Source organism: Micromesistius poutassou (assembly GCF_964030765.1).
Source record: "Micromesistius poutassou genome assembly, chromosome: 21".
NCBI classification, from domain to species: domain Eukaryota; kingdom Metazoa; phylum Chordata; class Actinopteri; order Gadiformes; family Gadidae; genus Micromesistius; species Micromesistius poutassou.
The window spans coordinates 9,460,147-9,481,136 of NC_140291.1; the positions used below are offsets into that span (position 1 = coordinate 9,460,147).

The 20,990-nt window shown below is 43.3% G+C and overlaps 2 protein-coding genes across 2 annotated transcripts; one reads left to right on the forward strand and one right to left on the reverse strand.

The window, feature by feature from the left end:
• Positions 1-7,580: 7,580 nt before the first annotated feature.
• Positions 7,581-12,715, reverse strand: LOC311367012 (NHL repeat-containing protein 3-like). Its single transcript, XM_084485812.1, has 3 exons — positions 12,192-12,715; positions 11,882-12,084; positions 7,581-11,756 (listed from the first exon to the last, which is right to left on the reverse strand). Exons 1-3 carry the CDS (start codon positions 12,445-12,447, stop codon positions 11,154-11,156), a joined length of 1,062 nt encoding a protein of 353 aa, XP_084341938.1. The 5' UTR covers positions 12,448-12,715; the 3' UTR covers positions 7,581-11,153.
• Positions 12,716-12,831: 116 nt separating this feature from the next.
• Positions 12,832-19,462, forward strand: nrbf2b (nuclear receptor binding factor 2b). The gene is made up of 4 exons (XM_084485814.1): positions 12,832-12,991; positions 13,555-13,639; positions 15,870-15,910; positions 17,755-19,462. Exons 1-4 carry the CDS (start codon positions 12,962-12,964, stop codon positions 18,400-18,402), a joined length of 804 nt encoding a protein of 267 aa, XP_084341940.1. The 5' UTR covers positions 12,832-12,961; the 3' UTR covers positions 18,403-19,462.
• The last annotated feature ends 1,528 nt before the right edge of the window (positions 19,463-20,990 follow it).

Genomic DNA, 20,990 nt, shown 5'->3' on the forward strand with positions numbered 1-20,990 from the left:
CAAATTTGATGTCAATTTTTTCTCAGGAAGCTATTTAATATTAATAAATATTACATAGCCCTCCAACCCCTCCACCTCCCTACTAACACTGAAAACGCATACATATTTAACAATTTAATAAAAATGGGATGATATCTACCACAACAAAACTTAGTACTGGTAGCGCTTGTCTACCAAGAGCCTTGGCACTCTCTAATGAGCCCCATTGTATCGAACTTGGTTGCAGCTCCATTGGAATTCCACTGGGGGTGATCGCATGAGTGCAGATTGAATGGGGGTCTATGGGGCTTGACGGCTAAATGTATCTCTTTCACCTGCTTGTCATCGAAATATCGCAGATTTTATTGTAGATTCCGCAAGTTCAATATAGATTATAGTTCAAAAGTCGAATGAATGAGTACTTATGTCCTTTTGATTTCTTACAGTTTGGGCCATTGTTGGCCGTACACACTAGTGATGGGTCGTTTGCGACCGGATCAGTTAGAATGAACGACTCTTTAACAAGAACGAACCAACCTGATTCCACGTTTCAGTTCTCTCTCATTCGTATCGTTTGTTCTCTGAGACTTGACTCCCAGACCCACCCACTAGTCGCTGAGTCGCTGACGCTGAGTCGCGAGTCACTGTTCGTTCACTGACTGTTAAGTGGTGAAGACTCGAGGACTGAGATGTCACGAGAGCCAGGCGGGCAACAACATCCCGATTCCGAACATGAAGCGCTCCTCAGCTGAAAGGAACTTAGTTAATGTTGTGGTGATTGATGACCGTTTGCACCATTGCACGATCGTGATTCGTTTGAGAATGAGAACGAGGGAGGAGCCGAGTCTGACCGACTCAGCTGAGAACCATGCATTCAATGATTCACCGCTACCGGAAACGCGACTGAACGGACAAACGAACAAACGGCCATCTTGCCACAGTTAGCTCACTCACCCATAACAGTAGCTGTGTTCGAAATCGTTCCCTATCACGGATATAGTGCACTATATAGGGTGCTCGCCATGTTGTAGTGCTGTTCGAATTCTCAGCGGTTAATTTCGTGTGCACTATAAAATACCCAAAATTTGAGTGAACATACAATGTTCCCTACATGTTACTCCCGTATACCACAATGCAATGCGGTGGTGTTTTTCCGGAGGAGAAGAATAATCTGAATAACCGCGAAAAAAAAAAAAAAAAGATGGAACAGTCTCCGGCTTTCGTTTATAAATGTAAGTAAAGATAATTATCTTTTTTCTTCTCTGTATCACACGTTACACGCCAACCTTTAAACGCTTGAAACGATTTTCAACCGTTGTAAATCTGCAAAATGTGCTATTATTTGCTATTTGATGAAATACCCCTATTTTTTATTAGTATCTGTTAGCTAACACTAACATTGAAATATGCTCCAAGGGACTGAGGAGGATGTGGAGAAGTTAATTAAAATGAGGATCAAACACGATTGTGTTTTTCGGGGAAGCGCAATGCAGCAATGCACGGATGGGAGTAAGATCTATATAACATCTTTTAGTGATAACGTTACGTTTCGTTCCTTACTGAATAAAATACTTATGTCAAATAATGCTATAGTTTTAAACTCAGATTACCAGTTTCATCACTCCATCATAATCTGTAAATACACTATTTATAGGGAAACAATTACGAGCCTATTACTAATAAATGATGTGCAATATAAACATATATAATATTATGCTTTATATTTTTTTCAAACAATTAATTTGATGATGGCAAATGTAAGTAACCATTTGATTGTGTTAGCTAGAGTTGTCCTCAAAGAAATGGGCCTTGAGGGAGCCATAACCCCGGCCAGGGCATGGAAGAAATGGGAGAACCTCAAAAAAACCTACAAGGTATGATTTGTGTCAGCTCTTTGCACATTGTTTTACATTATCTCAAAGTGAAAATACATTTGCCTCATTGACAAGTCCATGCCTCCATCATGTCAAGGAGCTAAAAAAAAAAAAAACTGGCCAGGGGACAGAGTCAGGAGAGGACACTGCAGCGTCTTGGAGATGGTACTCCCTTATGGATGAGGCACTTGGTGGGAGGCCATCCATTACGCCTCCTGTCCTTGTTGCCTCAGCCTGGGGAGAAAGCTCCAGGCCTGCTGCAGTGTCCTCTGATACCCAAGGAGCATCCCCTGGGCCTGCAGCAGAGCAGTAGAGAATAGAAGAGACAGGGCCAGGGCCAGCAAAGAGGCAGAGGACAGACCCTGTCTTGGAGTTCCTGGAGGCTCAGACTGCGAGGGCAGAGGAGAGGGCAATGAGAGAGGAGGAGCGAGAGGAGAGGCTGCTGTCTCTTCTCGAGAGAATTGTTGATAGAATGTGAATGTGTGTGAAATTTGTCCAGCAGGTGTGAATGTGTTATTAAAATGTTTTTGGAGATTAAGAGTTTTTATATTTTTATATATCAAAAAGATATATCAAGGTCAACAGTATGCCCACTATGAAGGTCATTTAAACAAATGTTTTATTATGCCAGAATGTCTTTAAAAAGTGAACAGAGATATAAATATGGCTAAAGTAATTCAAAACCACGCCATTAAGAAAAAAGAAATGCATTAAATAACAAAAAGAAATAATAACATAACAAAAAATTAATATATATATACATATATTTATTTATTTTGTTCCCGATGGGAACAACATATCTGCAAAATAACTAATATGTAACATATAATTATGTATAATTATGTACAAAATTCTGTCTATTCTATTTTATGTGTAATCATGTTATGTAAAAATTCTTCCTATTTTATATGTAATCATGGACCTCCAGAGCTGCCACCAGAGCATCAGGCGCAGAGACAGCGGCAGCCAAATGCTCTCTGCTCCTGTCCCCACTCTGTTGGTCCTGGTTGTGATGCGACATGGCAGCATTGTCGTCGGCCTGACCTCCTCTTCTGGCTCCATGATGTCCCCGTTGGACAAACATATTATGCAGTATTGTGCAGCAGGCGATGACATCTGGCGCAAATGTGATTTTTACCTCCAGTACCTTGAGCAAGACGGACCTCCATCGAGTCCTCAAGCTGCCGAAGGAACGCTCGATAATTGATTGAGCCTTGGCGTGGTGGTGGTTGAACCGCCTGGATGTTTCCAGGCGGACTGGCTCTTTGTAGGGGGTGATGATGGCCACAGGTGCTGAAAGACAAGGGTACCCACCGTCCCCAAGGAGATAGAATCCTTGGGGTGGGTACAGTTGCCTGGTGTACAAAGGGCTGTTCTTATATACCCTGGAGTCGTGGCCAGACCCTAGCCTAGTCCTAACTAGACCTTCATACTCATTTCATTCATACCGATGGTCTAGAACTGCTATAGAGACGATTGCTCACTTGAAGGCGGGTGCTGTTGAAATTTAAAACCTATTGGCTCTGCCCAGTGCCACTCCGGATCTGCCTTAACCAATCGCTAACGTTTGGTCGTGACGTATTTCATGCTTAGCAAACTCCTTCACCAGCTGGAAAATTAAACTATTCCCGAATACCGTGGGAAGAAGCGCCACAACATCTTGACCACCAACAAAACTAAGCAAAGCCTGTTCCTGCTCCAGCTTTAATTTATCTATATTCGGCAGAGTTTCCACAACAGACCGAATAGCTTCGTTAGCATCTTTCTCCACGGTCTTCCTGCTGCTTCCTGGTATTCGTTTGACTACAACTGAAACTCGTGCACGACCTGTGCGTCACTGTTCTCAGGCCGCGCCTCCTGTTCGCTGATTGGAGGGACAAACTTGAGGGAAAAGAAATCGTTCGAACATACATTACACCCAGACCGAAGTACTGAAAGGAAATGAAAATTGAGCGGAAGTACGGAGGCGGGCGGAACCAGGCTAGACAGACCCTGGGTACCCGATGAAAATGTCCACATATTTTCCACGGTGGTCACAGACTGCCTGCAGCTGAATGAAGGGGAACAATTTCCTGTTTATATTGGCCATCGACAGAGGGAGGTTTTACATGAATTTGGCAGCCATCAATGCTGCCTGCTACCCTGGAAAATGCAGGGGATCCAGCCAGGCGGGCAAAGCCATTTCCCACATCCTCCAGGTCAGCAAGGGATGGGAAACAGATTACATGATTTTTAATCTTTTTTAATTTTTCAATTTCTTGGCAAATTTATGCACCATGTCGTGAACTGTTGTCCGTGGAATAGCATAGCTCCTCGACACAACGCGATAAGATGTCGCACTGGCCAGCCAGAATATGAAGACCAGCACCTCCAGGTAATGACCCCATCCATGGTCCTGCCTGCTGTGGGTTATGGCCTTCAGGTGCTCCAAGGACCCCCTGTTCAGCCTGTAGTCTGGTCTCAGGTCTGCCTCTCCGTCCAGATACAGCCGAAGGACTGGCATGGTGAAATTTAGGTGGCAGTACGTTTTGTAGTATACATTGTATACAAGCTCAATGTATACATTGAGCTTTTCTGTCACTACTCCAATCACAATGGTGTTCTGTATTTTGTTTTTGCAGTTGCTGTTTCCAGAGGGATTCTCTTGGGGATAAGGGAAACTGTCCTACTTAATACTGCTCTGTCACCAATTTTTGTTTTTCACAATAAAATATTCATTGAATTCACAAGTCTCTTCTGATTGACATGTTTATATTTATTAAATGTTAGTCCATTATTAAGAGTATCTAAATTATTAGAGTTGTTAGGGCTGTAGTAAACCGTTATTATTCATTAAAATAAATATAAACACAAGGGTTAGTTAGTAAGGACAATACGAAGTGCTCATATTAGGTAGCTTGTTAGCTTAGATTGGTTGATAAATTTTAATATCGGCGAATCAACACGAGACGCCTTAAATGCCAGATGAGCTTCCCTTCGCCTCCGTTTGTGTGCAATTGTGCCAGCAGCAGCCAGACAACAGGAACCTTTTTTTTTTTTTTTACAAAAGTTTTCTGGTTACTTGCTAGCTGTCACTAGTTACCATTTCTTACCAAACTACAGTTTTTACTCGCGAGCCAACAATTAGTTATAAGTTATATCTGTATCGCGAGCTACCTATAACTAACGTTACTTAGATCGCTCGTTAGGCTTGTTAACTAAACAAAATACATCGTGGGCTATTACAGCTTACAATCGGAACAGAAAACCATAGTTAACAAAAACACACTTTCACACCATCGAAATGTCAACTATTTATTTGGGATTTAACATAGCAAATGTAACATTCAACATCAATACAACCTCCAGCTTTCCTCGTGAGTTTGTTTACATGATGTGGGCGGCTGGGCGCATCCGTCTGCGTCACACAAATATCCGGCGCATTTACTGACGCAAATGACGTTTAGAAATGTTCCGCGTAGCGTCCGTTTGTTTGCCTCGTTTGTTCGTTCCCTTAGTTAGTTTACGTTAGTTCACTATTATACTATATATCATAAACACTATATAGGGAATAGTGAGTGAGGGAATAGGGAACGATTTCGAACACAGCTATTGTGTTGGTAGTGGTACATGCACTTTTTAAATAACCATAACTTGCTCAATTTTCAACCGATTTTCAAACAGTTTGGTTTCTTGCAAACTACTACTGTTTGTAAAGGGAAATCTTGTAGGCTACCTATTTTAGATTATTCTATTTTTTTAGAACATAACATAATTATTCATAAGTATGCAGTGTCATAACTACATCTCTGACGTTTATAACAAACCAAACCGTTTGAAAATCGGTTGAAAATTGAGCATGAAGTTATGGTTATTTAAAAAGTGCATGTACCACTACCAACACAATCGCTGTGTTCGAAATCGTTCCCTATTCCCTCACTCACTATTCCCTATATAGTGTTTATGATATAGGGAACGAACAACCGAGAATTCAGACACTAAGCTGAACGTCATTTGCGTCAGTAAATGCCCCCGCATTGCATTGTGGTACAAGGGAGTAGCATGTAGGGAACATCGTATGTTCACTTAAATGTTTGGTATTTTATAGTGCACTATATAGTGAATGAAATTAACCACTGAGAATTCGAACACCACTACAAAATGGCGAGCACCCTTTATAGTGCACTATATCCGTGATAGGGAACGATTTCGAGCTAACTGTGGCAAGATGGCCGCCAGTGCGGACGTTCGACTCCATTGGCCAGCACCGCGGACGAGACATCTAGTGTTCTATATATATATCTATGGTACGTGCCCCTATCATCCTACGAAAAAAAAGATTCGCTTACCGCAACTAGTTCAGAAACCGGAAGTCACAAGAGAGTGTCAGTTCTCTTCATATTAAACATTCTCTGGTACTGAGACGTTAACTTCAATGGGCTGTCCGTTTGAAATCATGGATCTTGGCCACTGACTTGCTGATTAAGGTGCAAAGGAACAGCCCGATTTTGAACCAGCGCCTAAAACACTAAAAGCCCAACACTAAAAGCGATAGAAGACCTTGTGATTGAGGAGAACAAGCATGCAATTGAATAACCGCGAGCGGGGATAGAGAATCAGACTTCTGACCAGTGACCAACCCACACTTTCATACTGGAGCCCCATCTAGTGGTGCAATGCTGCGTTGCTCTTTGAGTCCTCCACGATGTGGTCTGAATAAACACAGCACATGGCATGTTCATATCGAACTGATCATAGAACAAGACTGAAACGTTTCAATCACAGTGTGTCACAATGCACAACATGTCACTGTGGATGCAAGTGTGAGATGAGTTAAAGTGCCACATTTATTTTGGTTGTGAACAGTGGCGGATTTAGCAAATTTGGGGCCCAAGGCGAAGATATGTGGGGCCCACCTCATCCGATCTTTAAAATAGAACGAAGAAAAAAAATGTACAGACTGAATGGTGGATAGGCAGGTAAAGCTAATCTACGTGGAAAGGTTGGAGATGAGAAAAAAAATCTTCCCCTTTAAACCCTGCATACACTTCTTTACTCCAAAATGAAGATGGAAAGCAGAGAACACAAGTGTAGCACTACACAAACTAATAGTCACGATGGAACCCAACAGAGAATAAGGTTACAGATAACACCTGTCTTTGCCAAAATTCCAGGAAAACCAGCACTGTTTATTATTTTTTTAAGATCAAATCAATATCAATATAACAGCAAGACAAGTAGTTATGGTAAACCCCCACAGTCATATACTTAGTAAATATTGCCAAGAGGAATAATTGACTTTGTATGCGTGAGGTTGCAATTAGCATTGCACTTGAGATTGAACATTTCAAACAAACCTATATATTTATTTAAAAAAAGAAAAAGAGAAAGAGAGAGAAAAGATAGATTGTTCTCCACATCACACGCTTCTGACGCTTCTGAGTCCTACTTATTGACGTCTTCTCACAGGTCTTCACCTAGTGCCACTTCACAGCTAGCTGCTGTTGCTGTAGCGGCATGTTCAACGCTTTGAACATTGTTGTTCCTGTCTGTATCCCCAACAGGAGCCGTAAAAAAGTGTGTCATCTTTGGCAGCGTTGCCAAATACTTATCGGCGTCTTTTCGCTTTTTTCTTTAATTTGAGCCGCTTGGGTAACTTTATTTCCTAACCCATTTCCTAACCCTTTATTTTGTTTTCACGTTTAGACTCGTATTGCTTCGTCTCTGTTTGTCAACTTAAAAAAAAAGGCTGATTGGGGGCTCCCCTACTATGGGGGCCCCAAGCGGCCGCCTACCTATGCCTCTATGTTAAGACCGCCACTGGTTGTGGAACACCGCAGTACATTTTCTTAAACAAAAGGGGGTGTGAGATCAAACAGTGTTTGATCTGAGAAAGACATACACATTGAAACAACCAATCACATATCATAAGCAGGTAAACAATGTAGCTATAGGCTGTATGTGGGGTGCAATTCCACACACTGCTATAGACAGATTATACTATGTTAGAATACGACCATTGACATATTAACATGTTCTTCTTTAGAGCCATGGGGCAAAGCATCTACAACAAGGTACAGGTTGGGAAGGATATTATAGGACATTTCTCTCTTCATTCATTCACTTGTTGTTTCTGTTATTGAAACAATTAAAACCCTTACATTGTCCCCTCATGAATCACTTTTACAGATCCACTGTACAGATCATTTCCAAAATTATTAGTTATTAGTTGTCTATCTAGTATGCTTTTTTAACTTTGCCTTTATTTTCTATCTATTTTACTTTTTACTTATCTATTATTTTCTTTTATTGTATGACAATGTTTATATGTGAAGCACTTTGAGTCTGCCTTGTGTATGAAAAGTGCTATATAATTAAAGTTGCCTTGCCTTGCCTATAGACAGTACAGAGTATGTTCTCACATGCATGCAGTCTGTCTGGCATTCTAGGTTGAAAGGTTCAACCTGCACATACATCAACTTATATTGATTTATGGACAGATTAGAAAACTGGGTGGGGCTTTCAGACACAGTCTTAAATTGTTTTAGGTCCTACCTATGAAATAGGAACTACTTTGTTTCCATTGGCGACTTTGTTTCAGAATCAACAAACGTGACATGTGGAGTCCCACAAGGTTCGATCTTAGGACCCTCTCTATTCAACATCTACATGCTCCCACTAGGGCAAATCATGCAAAATAACAATATTGACCATCACTGCTATGACGACCATCACGACCATCACACGCAAATCTATGTATCGGTATCACCAAATGACTATCAGCCCATAGATCTGTTGTGCCAGTGCATTGAGCAAGTCAAAGATTGGATGTGCTGAAATTTCCTTCAACTAAATGAGGACAAAACTGAGATAATTGTATTTGGTGCTAAAACCGAAAGGCTTAAAGTTACCCAACACCTTCACTCTCTGTCCCTGAAAACCTCAATCAAAGCCAGAAATCTAGGGGTTATCATGGATTCAGATTTACATTTCAACAGTCTCATCAAATCAGTTACAAAATATGCATATTATCACCTTAAAAACATAGCAAGACTTAGAGGGCTCATGTCTACCGAAGACTTACAAAAACTTGTACATGCCTTTATCACTAGCAAGCTTGATTACTGCAATGGTCTCCTTACAGGTCTCCCAAAAAAAGCTCTAAGGCAACTACAGCTTGTTCAGAATGCTGCTGCTAGAGTTCTAACAAAGACCAAAATTTTTTAACATATTACACTAATTCTTAAATCGTTACATTGGCTCCCTGTATGTCAGAGAATTTATTTTAAAATCATGTTGCTAACCTATAAATCCCTACATGGTTTAGGGCCAAAATATTTAACTGATATGCTTCCACTACATAAGCCTTCTAGGCCACTAAGATCCTCTGAGACCAATCTGTTAATTATCCCCAGAGTCAACATGAAACATGGGGAAGCAGGATTTAGTTACTATGCAACAAATAGCTGGAATAAACTCCCTGAGGATTTAAGACTTGCCCCAACTCTGACAGCTTTTAAAACAAGACTGAAGACTTTTATGTTTGCTTTAGCTTTCTGCTAAATCTTAAATTTAGAATGCTTCTATTTTTTATTTTATTACTAACTTTGCCTTTATTTTCTCACTTTCTAAAATGCATTTTTTTTTACCTTTGCCTTTCTAAAATGTTTTTTTTAACTTTGCCTTTTTTCTATCTATTTTACTTTTTACTTATCTATTATTTTCTTTTATTGTATGACAATGTTTATATGTGAAGCACTTTGAGTCTGCCTTGTGTATGAAAAGTGCTATATAAATAAAGTTGCCTTGCCTTGCCTTATGTACATGATAATAATAATCATATTATAATAATTCTAATTCTAATGATAAAGACAAGCATATGAGTAGGAGAGTTCCTACACACAAGGGTCCTTGACATAATACAATATCTGGTCAATGGAAAGATTATACACAAGACAGAATACTCATTTGAAAAAGAAAAAAGGTGCATCTAACAAAGTCATTATTTGACTATTTACCTGCATCACATTTGATTAAACCTGCATGAAACTGTGTGTATCACTTTTGTTCCCAATAAGTTTGGTTCAAATGATGAGTTCAAAGAATAAAGAACATTCTCCCAGTTTAATCCAGCCTGGGACTAATCTAGGCTGTTTAGTATCTGGAGAAAGGCTTGGAATTCAATTTTTGAATAAATCCTTTACGCAGTGACAGACTAAATATGTCTGAACAGCTGTGTGGCATAGTCAAAGAATCGTTTCCTCTGCAGCGCTCATTTTACAGGCCCAACAAATATATCAGTGCATATACCCACATGAAAGGTCAACTATAATGCTGAAGAAAATGTTTGCTCAAAACACAATTAATAAACCCTGAACCAAAAGCAATATATTTCAGAACATAATAAAGATTTTTGCATATTAATGATACTGCTCAAATAACAACCATCCTACTACCAGCTAACCAAATTCATGCCTATATTTTTATGTTGTTTAAACCTTGTTATTTATTTCATTTTTCATTACCTCAGGAACCCTGCACATTGGCACATTTATACTTTTATACGGACAGTTACATGTATATAGTATGTTTTATCTTATTCTAATAGTTTATTATATTTTATTTCTAATTGGTAAATTTATTTGTATATATACTCTTGTTTTGCACTCTCTTTTCCCACTGTACTGCTGGTCACTTGAGAATTTCTCCTAAGGTGGATTTATAAAGGACTATCTATCTGTCTATCTATCTATGCCTAGAGGTTACATTGATACTTCAATTACTTTGTTGATGAGATCAACTTAAACTATATGTATGAGACTATATTAGGTTTTTCTCCCCCACAGTATTGTAAACTGCAGTACAGTACTGTATTCCAGTACAAGTCTTAGCACGAGTACGCAGCACACTGAACAATGGGGCTTAGCTAAATCTACAACAGAAGTCGACAAAAGGTGAAACACTTCAAGAAGCGGGATGAACAGTAGGGGGATTACAGTAATAATGCAATTTCCTTAAGCTTTTAAATCAAGTGGTGTAGCCTAGATGTGGAGATTCAGAGTAATATGGTACAGCAGCCGGTCAGCTCTGGGCCTTCCTGCTACTAAAACGCATTTCCATGTTCCTCTTCCTCCTCATGATCCATGTGAGGAGCTCCGTTAGCGTGGAAGAAACTGGAAGAGGAGAAAGAGTTTGACAAAGCATGCAACTGGGAGGTTGCATGTGAATGTGGCCAGTCGTCCCTCTGCCCCATTCCTCCCAGCCTCCAGGGGGCAGGCCTTGGTGAGAGGAGCCCCAGGGGGGAGGTGAGGTCGTAGCCTCTCAGTAGAAGGAGCCCCCATCCTGGTGAATGGGGACATATTTCTGGGCTTGCCCCGCCGCTATCTCCGCCACGTACAGAGCGCCCGTCTTCTGGTCCACATCCACCAAGTGGGGCTTGACATCATCTGGTAACCGAATCATGCCCACCACCTTGCACTGGCCGACCACGCCCACGGGCGGGGCCTCCAGCAGAGAGACCCGGTTGGCGTTGAGCTGGACGACCACCACGTACTTCTTGTCAGGGGTGAGCCGGACGGAGTAGGGCGCGTCCTCGGGGAAGCAGCTGCCCCAGGTGGCCAGCCAGTCCCCCGTGACCGCGTCGAACACCTGGATCCTCTTGTTGCCGCGGTCGGCCACCCAGACCCGCTGGTAGCTGTCCACCGTGACGCTGTGGGGGATGTAGAACTGAGCGAGGCCCGGGCCATGCTCACCGTGGACCCACAGCACCTCCAGGTCCTTGGACAGCTTGATCAGCCGGTTGTTGGCCCCGCCGTCCCCGTCCACCACATAGATCTCCCCGGAGCCGTGGACGAACACCTCGGCCGGCTGGTCGAACTGCAGGGGGCTGAGCCTGGAGCCGGCCGTGCCCGGGGTCCCCAGCACCTGGTCACCATCAGAAGCACAATAATAAATAATAATAATAATAAAAAATAAATTAAATAAACGTGACATTTGGATAAGATGTGTATATTTAAGTTACACTCCCGAGGTTTGTTCCAACATCCCACCTGAAGGAGGTTCCCGGAGGGGGAGTACTGTTTGACGCTGTGGCCATACGGGCCATTCCCCACGTCCGTGATCCAAACGGTGGGGTTAGATGACTCCGGGTCTGCTAGAAATATCCCATGAGGCATCTCCAAGGTACTGGTGTTCCAGGCCATCAGGAAGTCGCCACTGGTCGTGAAGACCAAGACCTTGGGTACAGAATCACCTAACAGGGGGAAAGGAGACCATACAATTCTGAGCAATAATAACTCGAGATCAAAACTAGCTGCGCTGATTAAGATTATTATCAAGATCAAAATGACCAATGCTCACCTCTCTGTGCCACATAGACCACCTCTCCGTAGTGGTTCACAGCCACTGCAAACACAGCACCTCTGAAGAGCTCCGGGTACTTTGGCCACGATATGTCCAGTTTGAACAGAGGTCTCCCAAGTAGCTGGTAGTCGTGTCTGAAAGGGGTGCTCTCTTGGTGCTGCTGGCTGCTGATGGAGCCGTACAGCACCATCATCAGCAGGAGGATGGAGGCCATGGTGGTCGCGAGGAGGCAGGTGTGACTTATCTTTTTCATCACTCAGAGTGACAGAAGACGTGATGGCGATGTGTCATTCACGCGAAGCTCATGTTAGTTAAACCCCTAAACCGCTCAACAATCAACGTTGCATTACAACGTTACATACGTGAGCTCATGTCGTCCCAGACCAGGAAGTCCTCGTCCTCCTCCGGGTCTTCAGCCCTCCCGCTGTTGCTCTCGGGATGCTGTATATGATGGTTCATTTACACGTTTAAACTCAATAATTGTGATTATCATTTCCTTGAGATTGGTACAGAGGCATGGAATGAAAATGAAAACAAAAAGCACGTGACATTAGGAGGGGGCATATCCCGGAAGTGACGTGGCGTATGCCCCCTGTGGAGCCGTCGCGTCATGACGCAGCTGCGCAGACCGAACCCGACCGCCGACTCCGACCCGTCTCCCCGTCTCCCGGTCCCTGATGTCGGGTTAAAGCTGCCTCACGCCGCGGTGAATGACAGTCCTCCGGGAGTACAGTGCGTGAGGTGTGGGTTCTCCGAGAGTCGTCTTCATGGAGGTGGAGGACAGCCCCCTCAACCTCGTGAGTATCTACTGATGTTGCAATAACGAGCTAATGCTTCAGTGGCTAGCAGCTAGCGCCAGGCTAAAGCTAAAGTTAGCAGCGTTAGCTTCCATAGTTGTTGATAGCCCCTCTCTTCCAGGGATGTTGTTGTTGTTGTTCTGTCATGAACAAAGAGCAGGACGGATCAGCTGGGATCTGACCTGCTTTCAGCTCCTACAACTAAAGACATCATTAATGATCTGTCCTACATCATAAACAACTAAAGACATCCTTTATGATCTGTCATCATGAACAACATCTAAGGTCTAAACTGGAACGTAGAGGAAAGGTGTTTCATATTGTATAATATAACAGTGATGCCTGTTCATGTAGTACTATGTTATACAACCTGTCTAATGTCATTGGTTCTTATGAATATGTGTCTCATTCCTCATCTCCATTCATGTGTTTGTCTCTCTTTTTGTTCCCCTCTTATGGTACTCAATCACCTGTCTTCCTCCCACCTGTACACTGCGGTCACTTAAACATCCTTGTTCTTCTGAACCACGTCCTCATGGCTGACCTGTCACCGACGGCCCCAGGCCCACCAGCAGTCTAGGAAGGCCGACCGTCTCCTAGCGGCTGGGAAATACGAAGCGGCCATCGCCTGCCACAGCAGCGCTGCAGGTGGGTCTTCTTATCGTGGTCCACCTGCAGCACGGTAGCTCCTCAAAGCTTCCAGGGGGATCAGCTGAAAGGCTGAGCCTGTTGAAAGTGTTAGCCAGGAGTGTATTTAGATCTCTACTGAACAGACTGGAACATACAGGTTGTCAGTGAGTTTGCAGGTAAACAAAGTTCTGTATACCAACACCATATTTATGTTTGAAGTTGCGTCCGATGTATTGATCCCAGATGGGAGATGAGTCCGTCTAAGCAGAAGGACAAGAAAGCGGCTATTCAAAAGAGACAAAATAAGATGATTATTAATAATGGGTCCAGTCGTAGTCCTTCGTATATCCACTGTAATGCGCGGTTGCATATTAAATGCACCCCACAGTGTGGAGTGTGTCCCAGAGTCTTAAAGGTGCTTCATCATATCTCTAACACAATTCATACACTTCTTGGACATAACAGTTATTTCTTCACATTCTGACGATGATTGTAGTTCATTTTTTAATGTTTTAAACAAACTTTCTTTCACGTTTAATATTGAACCCTCTCTTCGACGTACGCAACTATCAACTAGGGGAGGGCCATATGGACAAATAATCATATCCTGATAGACATTCAGATTATGTCCGTATTTGATCATATTTTTCAGCTTTCTTAAAAACATACAAAATCAATCACTTGGATCAGCTCCCCTCAAGAAAAATACTCTGGTCTTTGGTCAATTAAACCAGCAAAAAGATCTTAGGCTCAATTTTATTACATGAAAAGAGACAACTTTAAACAACAGTTTAAAGTTGAACAACAAACTTTAAACAACAGTGCATACCAATACAAATAGAGGAGAATTGTTCAAACCGAAAACCCTACATGTCTGCTGTTCTGCGTGAACCAGTGCCAATATCTTTTTTTATTAGCAAAACAGGCAAAAGTGAACAGCAATGTGAGAGCAGAATTGAGCGTCCCCTGGGTTTTGAACCCTCTGGCTGTCCCTCCTCCCCAGGCGAGGGCCTCTGTTTCGCCTGTCATCAGGCCCCAACGCACGTTGTTATCTTTCACCCAGTGCAGGGGACCAAGGAACATGTGTGTGGGGAAGATATAGGGTGAGGAGCTTCAGTGAAGTTACAATAAGGTTACCCTGGATCCTCTCGTCTCTTTTCATTACCAGATGTGAATATATCCTGTTACATGGATCCTGTCACAGAGGAAGTGAGAGCTCCTGAAAGAAGACGTTTGTGGAAAACGAGCAGGAGATTGTGTAGATTATATCAGGGCTGTAGTCAACCACATACAATCTCGGTCGACCTATGATCAATCGATTGGTCGATGTGGAAAAAATAATGATAAAAACAATCTGCACGATATGTGTAGATGAAGGGAATGTGCCACAGTGCACCTGCTCTACCTGCTAGCCTACACACCCCGTAGTGCTGTTGGTTACACATCGTATGTGTGAAGTCCACTTCAGGAAAAGGACCTTTTATTATTATATTGCGGGGGGAACAATACACAACAAACAATAACATGAAATGTAAACTAAACTTTTCTCTCTGTGGTGTTGAATCACGTAGTGTCAGCGCAGAGTACTCGATATGCAAGGGGCCGTTTCCTGGGATTGTTGATATTGATATCATTTGGCATCACTTGGGTGTTGCGTGCCTCCGTAAATCACTGGGGACTCAGGACCACCAGGAAACAGGACCACAAACTGGTGGACGAGACTTGAAAAAGATTGAGCCGATATTTGGAGCCGATACTACCCTGGAAAGCCAGAGTTCTCGCAAGAGCACAATTTGAATTTGCTCAGCGAGTCACTTTGGGAACGAGCAATATACTCACTCCCCAATTCCCCTGCTCCAGAACATTAACCAATCACATCGGTGTATCTGATATAGGTGGGCCAAAAGCGTTGCTGTTTTACCGACCGTATACGGCAAGAGTCTTATCTATAAGTCTCAATTTAAAAAAGGAACATTTATTTAACTGTCTGTAAATCATGGCAAAAAAAATTTTGACCGATACATGTAAAAAACGCAAATATCGGCTGATAATATCGGCCGGCCGATATTTCGGTCGATCACTAGTCTTAATATGGGAAAGCTGAAAGTCAAATTTGCTTAATTACATTTGAACTTTTGTTTGACAACATTGCTAATCCTATTTAAAGGACATGAATACTGTGTGTGTAAACTGATCCTAATTCCAGTCTTCCTTTCCTCTCATCTCTTATCCCTAATTTCTTCCTCAGATCTGTTGAGGGATGCGATGAAGTTAACAGAGTGTGAACAGGTGAGAACCTCTGCTTATCTCCACATCACACAGATGAGCTAATGTCCCAATCAGTGAGCCAACGTGAAACTGATTTGTCCCTGGCAGCTCCCTTGTACCCAATGGATGTCAGGGCCAATTGAATGTGGAGAGAGCAGGTCATGGTCCTGGTTAACATGGTGTGTTGTGATTAGGGTTGGGTACCGAGGACCGAGTACCGAGTGGTACCGGTGGCAACATGGTCGGTTCTACCCGGACCGAATGACTACATTTCTTTCGGTGCCTCATTTCGGTGACGCAACAATCCTCTCGCCCTCTTGTGGTCGGAAAAATTCCAGCTGCAGCCATCATGTCCAAAGTAAAACACTCTTTCTTTACTTTACTAAAACAAAAAATGACAAAAAATGAGCAGCACATGTAAGTGCAATACAACTATTTTGTGTAAGGGGGGGAAATACCTCCAATTTGATGAAACACTTAGTGTTTGGAATAACGCAGTTTAAAAGAACGTTAGGTAAAGGGCGTTAGGTAACGCCGTTATTTTTTCAGTAACGGGGTAATCTAACTAATTACTGTTTCCGTCGTTACAACGCCGTTATCGTTACTGAATGTTAAATGCGGTGCGTTAGTATGAATTGATATGAATTGATTAAACTGCGTAATCCGAACGCACCCCTGGCTCCACACACAAACTGCTAGTGAGGATGGAGACTGGGTGGGTTAATAACGAGATAAGCGATTATGATTGGCTATGGCGGGGTCATGTTTCATGGTAGCCAATCGGAGCCAGTGTTTTTACACACAAGCCAGGCCACGCGCACCACAATCACACACCAAACATATTTGAAGAAGCAGCAGAGATGGCGAGTCCGGAGCAATCCGATGAAAAGTTGGCATTTTCAAGGTGGAGATATAAGCACTACTTTTTTTTACAGTAACGCAAATAGTTACTTTCCCTGGTAACTTTTATTATACAGTAATTCAGTTACTAACTTAGTTGTGAGTAGTGAGTAACTATAACAAATTACTTTTTTTAAGTAATGTTCCCAACACAATATACTTACTGAGTTAGCAGCACTAGTAAAAAAGGCTGCAATTACATGTGATGGGTGGACCAGCCTGGCCCAAGATCACTACATCACAGTAACAGCACACTATGTTAGCCAAGGTACCTCTAAGCAGAAAGTGCTTCACACCAAAGCAGTGTATGAAACTATAAACAAAGAGACTATTTTTTTATAACCTACAGTGACAATTTTATTTGTTTAAATAGGTCTATACCTTTTCGCAAAGCCTAAGTTGCTCATGTCAAAGAAAAAAGTATCAATTTCGGAACCGTTTAGGAACCGGCATCGGTTTACAGGAATCGAAATCGAACCGGAATCGAAATATTTAAAACAGTGTGTGATTCATGGTGTGCTGTCCAGGTCCAGTGTGTGATTCACGGTGTGTTGTGATACAGTGTGTGATTCACGGTGTGTCGTGATACAGTGTGTGATTCACGGTGTGTCGTGATACAGTGTGTGATTCACGGTGTGTCGTGATACAGTGTGTGATTCACGGTGTGTCGTGATACAGTGTGTGATTCACGGTGTGTCGTGATACAGTGTGTGATTCACGGTGTGTCGTGATACAGTGTGTGATTCACTGTGTGTCGTGATACAGTGTGTGATTCACGGTGTGTCGTGATACAGTGTGTGATTCACGGTGTGTCGTGATACAGTGTGTGATTCACGGTGTGTCGTGATACAGTGTGTGATTCACAGTGTGTCGTGATACAGTGTGTGATTCACGGTGTGTTGTGACACAGTGTGTGATTCACGGTGTGCTGTCATACGGTGTGTGAATCCCGGTGTGTTGTCCAGGCCCGTCTGTCCATGGAGCTCCAGAAGGACAGCCACATCAAGCAGCAGCGGCTCATCCAGGAGCGCTGGAAGAGGGAGGCCCGCCGCGGGGCCAAAGCCTCCGTCCCGGCCCCCACCGCCCCGCCCCGGCCGCTGGCCCCCACCCATCAGGGCCCGGCGCCCGGGGGGCGGGGCGCGGGGGGCTCGGAGAGGGAGTATGACACCCTGCTCTACCAGCTGCAGAGCCGGCGCACCGCGGGCTCCCCCCCGGCCCCCGCCCGCGGGCCCGGCGGCTCCAAGACCGCAAAGGACGACAAGACCCGCCTGGAGGAGCAGCAGACGGCCATGGAGGACCTGCGCCACATGCTGGGCGCCCTGATGGACGAGAACCAGCGGCTGACCTCGGAGAACGCCCGGCTGCGGGCGGAGAACGGGCGGCTGCGGGCGGAGGCGGCGGACTCGGCGGACCTGGTGGAGCGCTCGGAGCTGTGGGTGCTGCCACCCGACAAGAGCTGCTCGGGGAAGGGGAAGGACATCGCCATCCCCCAGCTGCCCCCGCTGGAGATGCCCGCCCAGGAGGACCTTTGTCTGGACGACCTGCCGCCCCTGGAGCTGCCGGTGGACATCCAGCACGAACTGCAGGAGCTGCTGGACCGGGACAAGCTGTGAACCAGAGACGGGCTGGGATCCAGAGACCAGCTGGGATCCGGAGACCAGCTGGGATCCACGGACCAGCTCGGACAGAGAGGAGCATATTGCTGCTGTCGCCTCAAATAGGTCTCCGTGTTCATGTGCTTCTTTTTAATTATGAGGCCGTTTCCTGAGGTGTTATTTATTAATTACCTTTCCTGATGTTGATCAATCCTTTTTTTGATAAAAAAGAAAACATGGGCATGGATTAGGGAATGAAGTTTATTTGTTATGCCTGGCCCTTGTAGCACAACAGAAGAAGTGGGACTATTAAAGGCCTATTAAAAGGTAAGGCAGAGACCTAAACACCGTAGGGTGCAGGTGGGTGCTCCGTTCTGCAGATTATGCAGACAACGTAGAAACAGCTGAACCACTGGCCTGGCCGTTGGCCGAGGACAGTCTCATGATATGCAGTTGAGTTGAGCCGAGGCAGATTCAACACAGACCTCCCAACGCCACGCAGTAGTAGAGGAGCCTTCTTCTGTCCCTCTGTGGACGCAATATGCAAACCTATTGCTTCAAGAAACCTGTGCCTTGATAAAACTGTTCCTTTATGGATTCTGGAGCCCACTGGTTGGATGCCGGCGCACAGGGGGCGGGCCATCTTCCTGGTTGGGTCAGCCCTCTGCAGACAGCTGCTCTGATTGGCTGACCGGTAAAGCGGCAAAGGTGATAGGAAGGACAAGATGCCCGAATCCTTCTATGAAGACTGATATCATCTGTCGAATGATTTAATCAGGGATGGGTATCAGAACACCTGAATCTGAGCCGTAAAGCGATTGTTTGTTGGTGGCGTGGGCCGTATTGATTTGATACTAGTAAGAATAAAGGTTCAATCACACAAAACTTGTGCATTATGTTTGGGAACATTCAAGTGTCAGTATCTTTGAAGGGCATAGTCATGTGGAAATCATTGAATGTCCAACAAAGGGCAACCCAACATGTTTGGCTGAATTCTTTTCTAAGGGAGGTTTGGCCATTCAGTTTTATACAAGAAAAATCTTTTATTTTGTATACTCTGTACACAAAAACCTCTTCCTTCAATATTGTTATTAAACAGTATGAAAATATAAACAGTGGTTAGTTAGTTTTTTTTTTTTAATCTTATGCAGTCGTTAATCGTTAAGCTAAATCTTTAAGATGATTTAGAATTAGATTGAAATAGAAGCTTATCTGTCTGACTGAAGCGAGTCCTTCACAAAAATAAAAGTGAGTGAACTATTCAGTAATCAATAGCATATGTGTGTATTAGCAAAACTCTGATAACATTCACTATTATTATAACATTCGCGGCTAGTTGTCCCCTGGATTTATTATAACTACTTCAGCAAAAGCATCACGCAACAGTTACACCTCATAATGTGGGCGTGACTTAACTATTTTGATGTGTAAACTCTAGTGTGGTTCCGGAGGTGAAAATCCCAATCATATTCTCCATAGAGGTTTTGATTGAAACCATAATGTCGTAACCATCCAACCAAGTATAGTTACCACCAGCCGTTATATTGTGAAACGATGGTATAATCTCCTGTAGAAGCCACAAGTTAAAGAAAAGTTTTCAGAAAAACATGTTTTATTCGCGATGTCTTTTAAAAACGTTACACTATCACAATTCTAAAGTGTTACACGACGTCTTTGATTGGCGGAGCTCGCTGTTACCATGGAAACGTTTACCCGCACGCGAAAGATGCTGCAGCCTGCCACTGAACTCGATCGCGTAACCACAGAGCAACCATGATTTCCCTTAAATTAATGTAAAGTTATGCTGCGTTCCAGGGACACTTTTCAACCCATGAGTTACGACTTAAGTCACGACTCACGACGTGGTAGCGTTCGAGGCAAGTCACGACAACAACCCCTTCTGCGGCTCTGTGGGCTGTACTACGAACCTCAATTAGCGTGTATGTTGCGCTCAAAGCCAGGGTATGCTGTGACACGAAAGTGGCTCTGTTTTAGCGTCGCTGTATGATAAAAAAAAAAAAAAAAAAATATATATATATATATATATATATATATATATATATATATATATATATATATATTATATAGCACTAGCAGTGCTATTTAGTAACGGACGCGCGAAAGGTGATTGCAGTCAGGAACGAAGGAACGTCGGTAACCGTTCGCAATGGTACCAAATCCGTTCAAAAAGGGGGCAGTCTGTGTTGTAAAGAGCTGAAACGCTGCCCCCTGGTGGCTATCCAATAAGCAACAGGGTCCAGGTGTAAATGAATGAGCGCAAGTGTTCTCTTATACTCTCTTGGTTCTGTTGTACTTCCTAAACAACAAATTTAATCAAGACTAATAACAGAGTAAAAAGATAACCAACCCAATAACGTATATATGGAGCCCGGGAGGTGACATGAGTCATTTTTCTTGAATTTCCCCTTGGGGATCAATAATGGTTGTACGTCCGCTGGTTGGGGTAACTAAGTGATGCAGCAGCAAGTTTATAAACCATTAATTTGTATTAATGTTTTTTACCCTTCTCAGGTCATTCTGAAATCAAAACGTATGTTTTGTTAGACTATTACAAACTCATTACTCACACTAACTAAAGCAAGCTA

Excerpts from the sequence above, each read along its gene's own strand:
- nrbf2b (XM_084485814.1), top strand. The coding sequence starts at position 12,962 with ATGGAGGTGGAGGACAGCCCCCTCAACCTC. Across the intron at positions 12,992-13,554 it reads AGGACAGCCCCCTCAACCTC|GCCCACCAGCAGTCTAGGAA; the intron begins GTGAGTATCTAC and ends CGACGGCCCCAG. Across the intron at positions 15,911-17,754 it reads AGTTAACAGAGTGTGAACAG|GCCCGTCTGTCCATGGAGCT; the intron begins GTGAGAACCTCT and ends TGTGTTGTCCAG.
- LOC311367012 (XM_084485812.1), bottom strand. The coding sequence starts at position 12,447 with ATGAAAAAGATAAGTCACACCTGCCTCCTCGCGACCACCATGGCCTCC. Across the intron at positions 12,085-12,191 it reads GGTCTATGTGGCACAGAGAG|GTGATTCTGTACCCAAGGTC; the intron begins GTGAGCATTGGT and ends TCCCCCTGTTAG. Across the intron at positions 11,757-11,881 it reads CCTCCGGGAACCTCCTTCAG|GTGCTGGGGACCCCGGGCAC; the intron begins GTGGGATGTTGG and ends GATGGTGACCAG.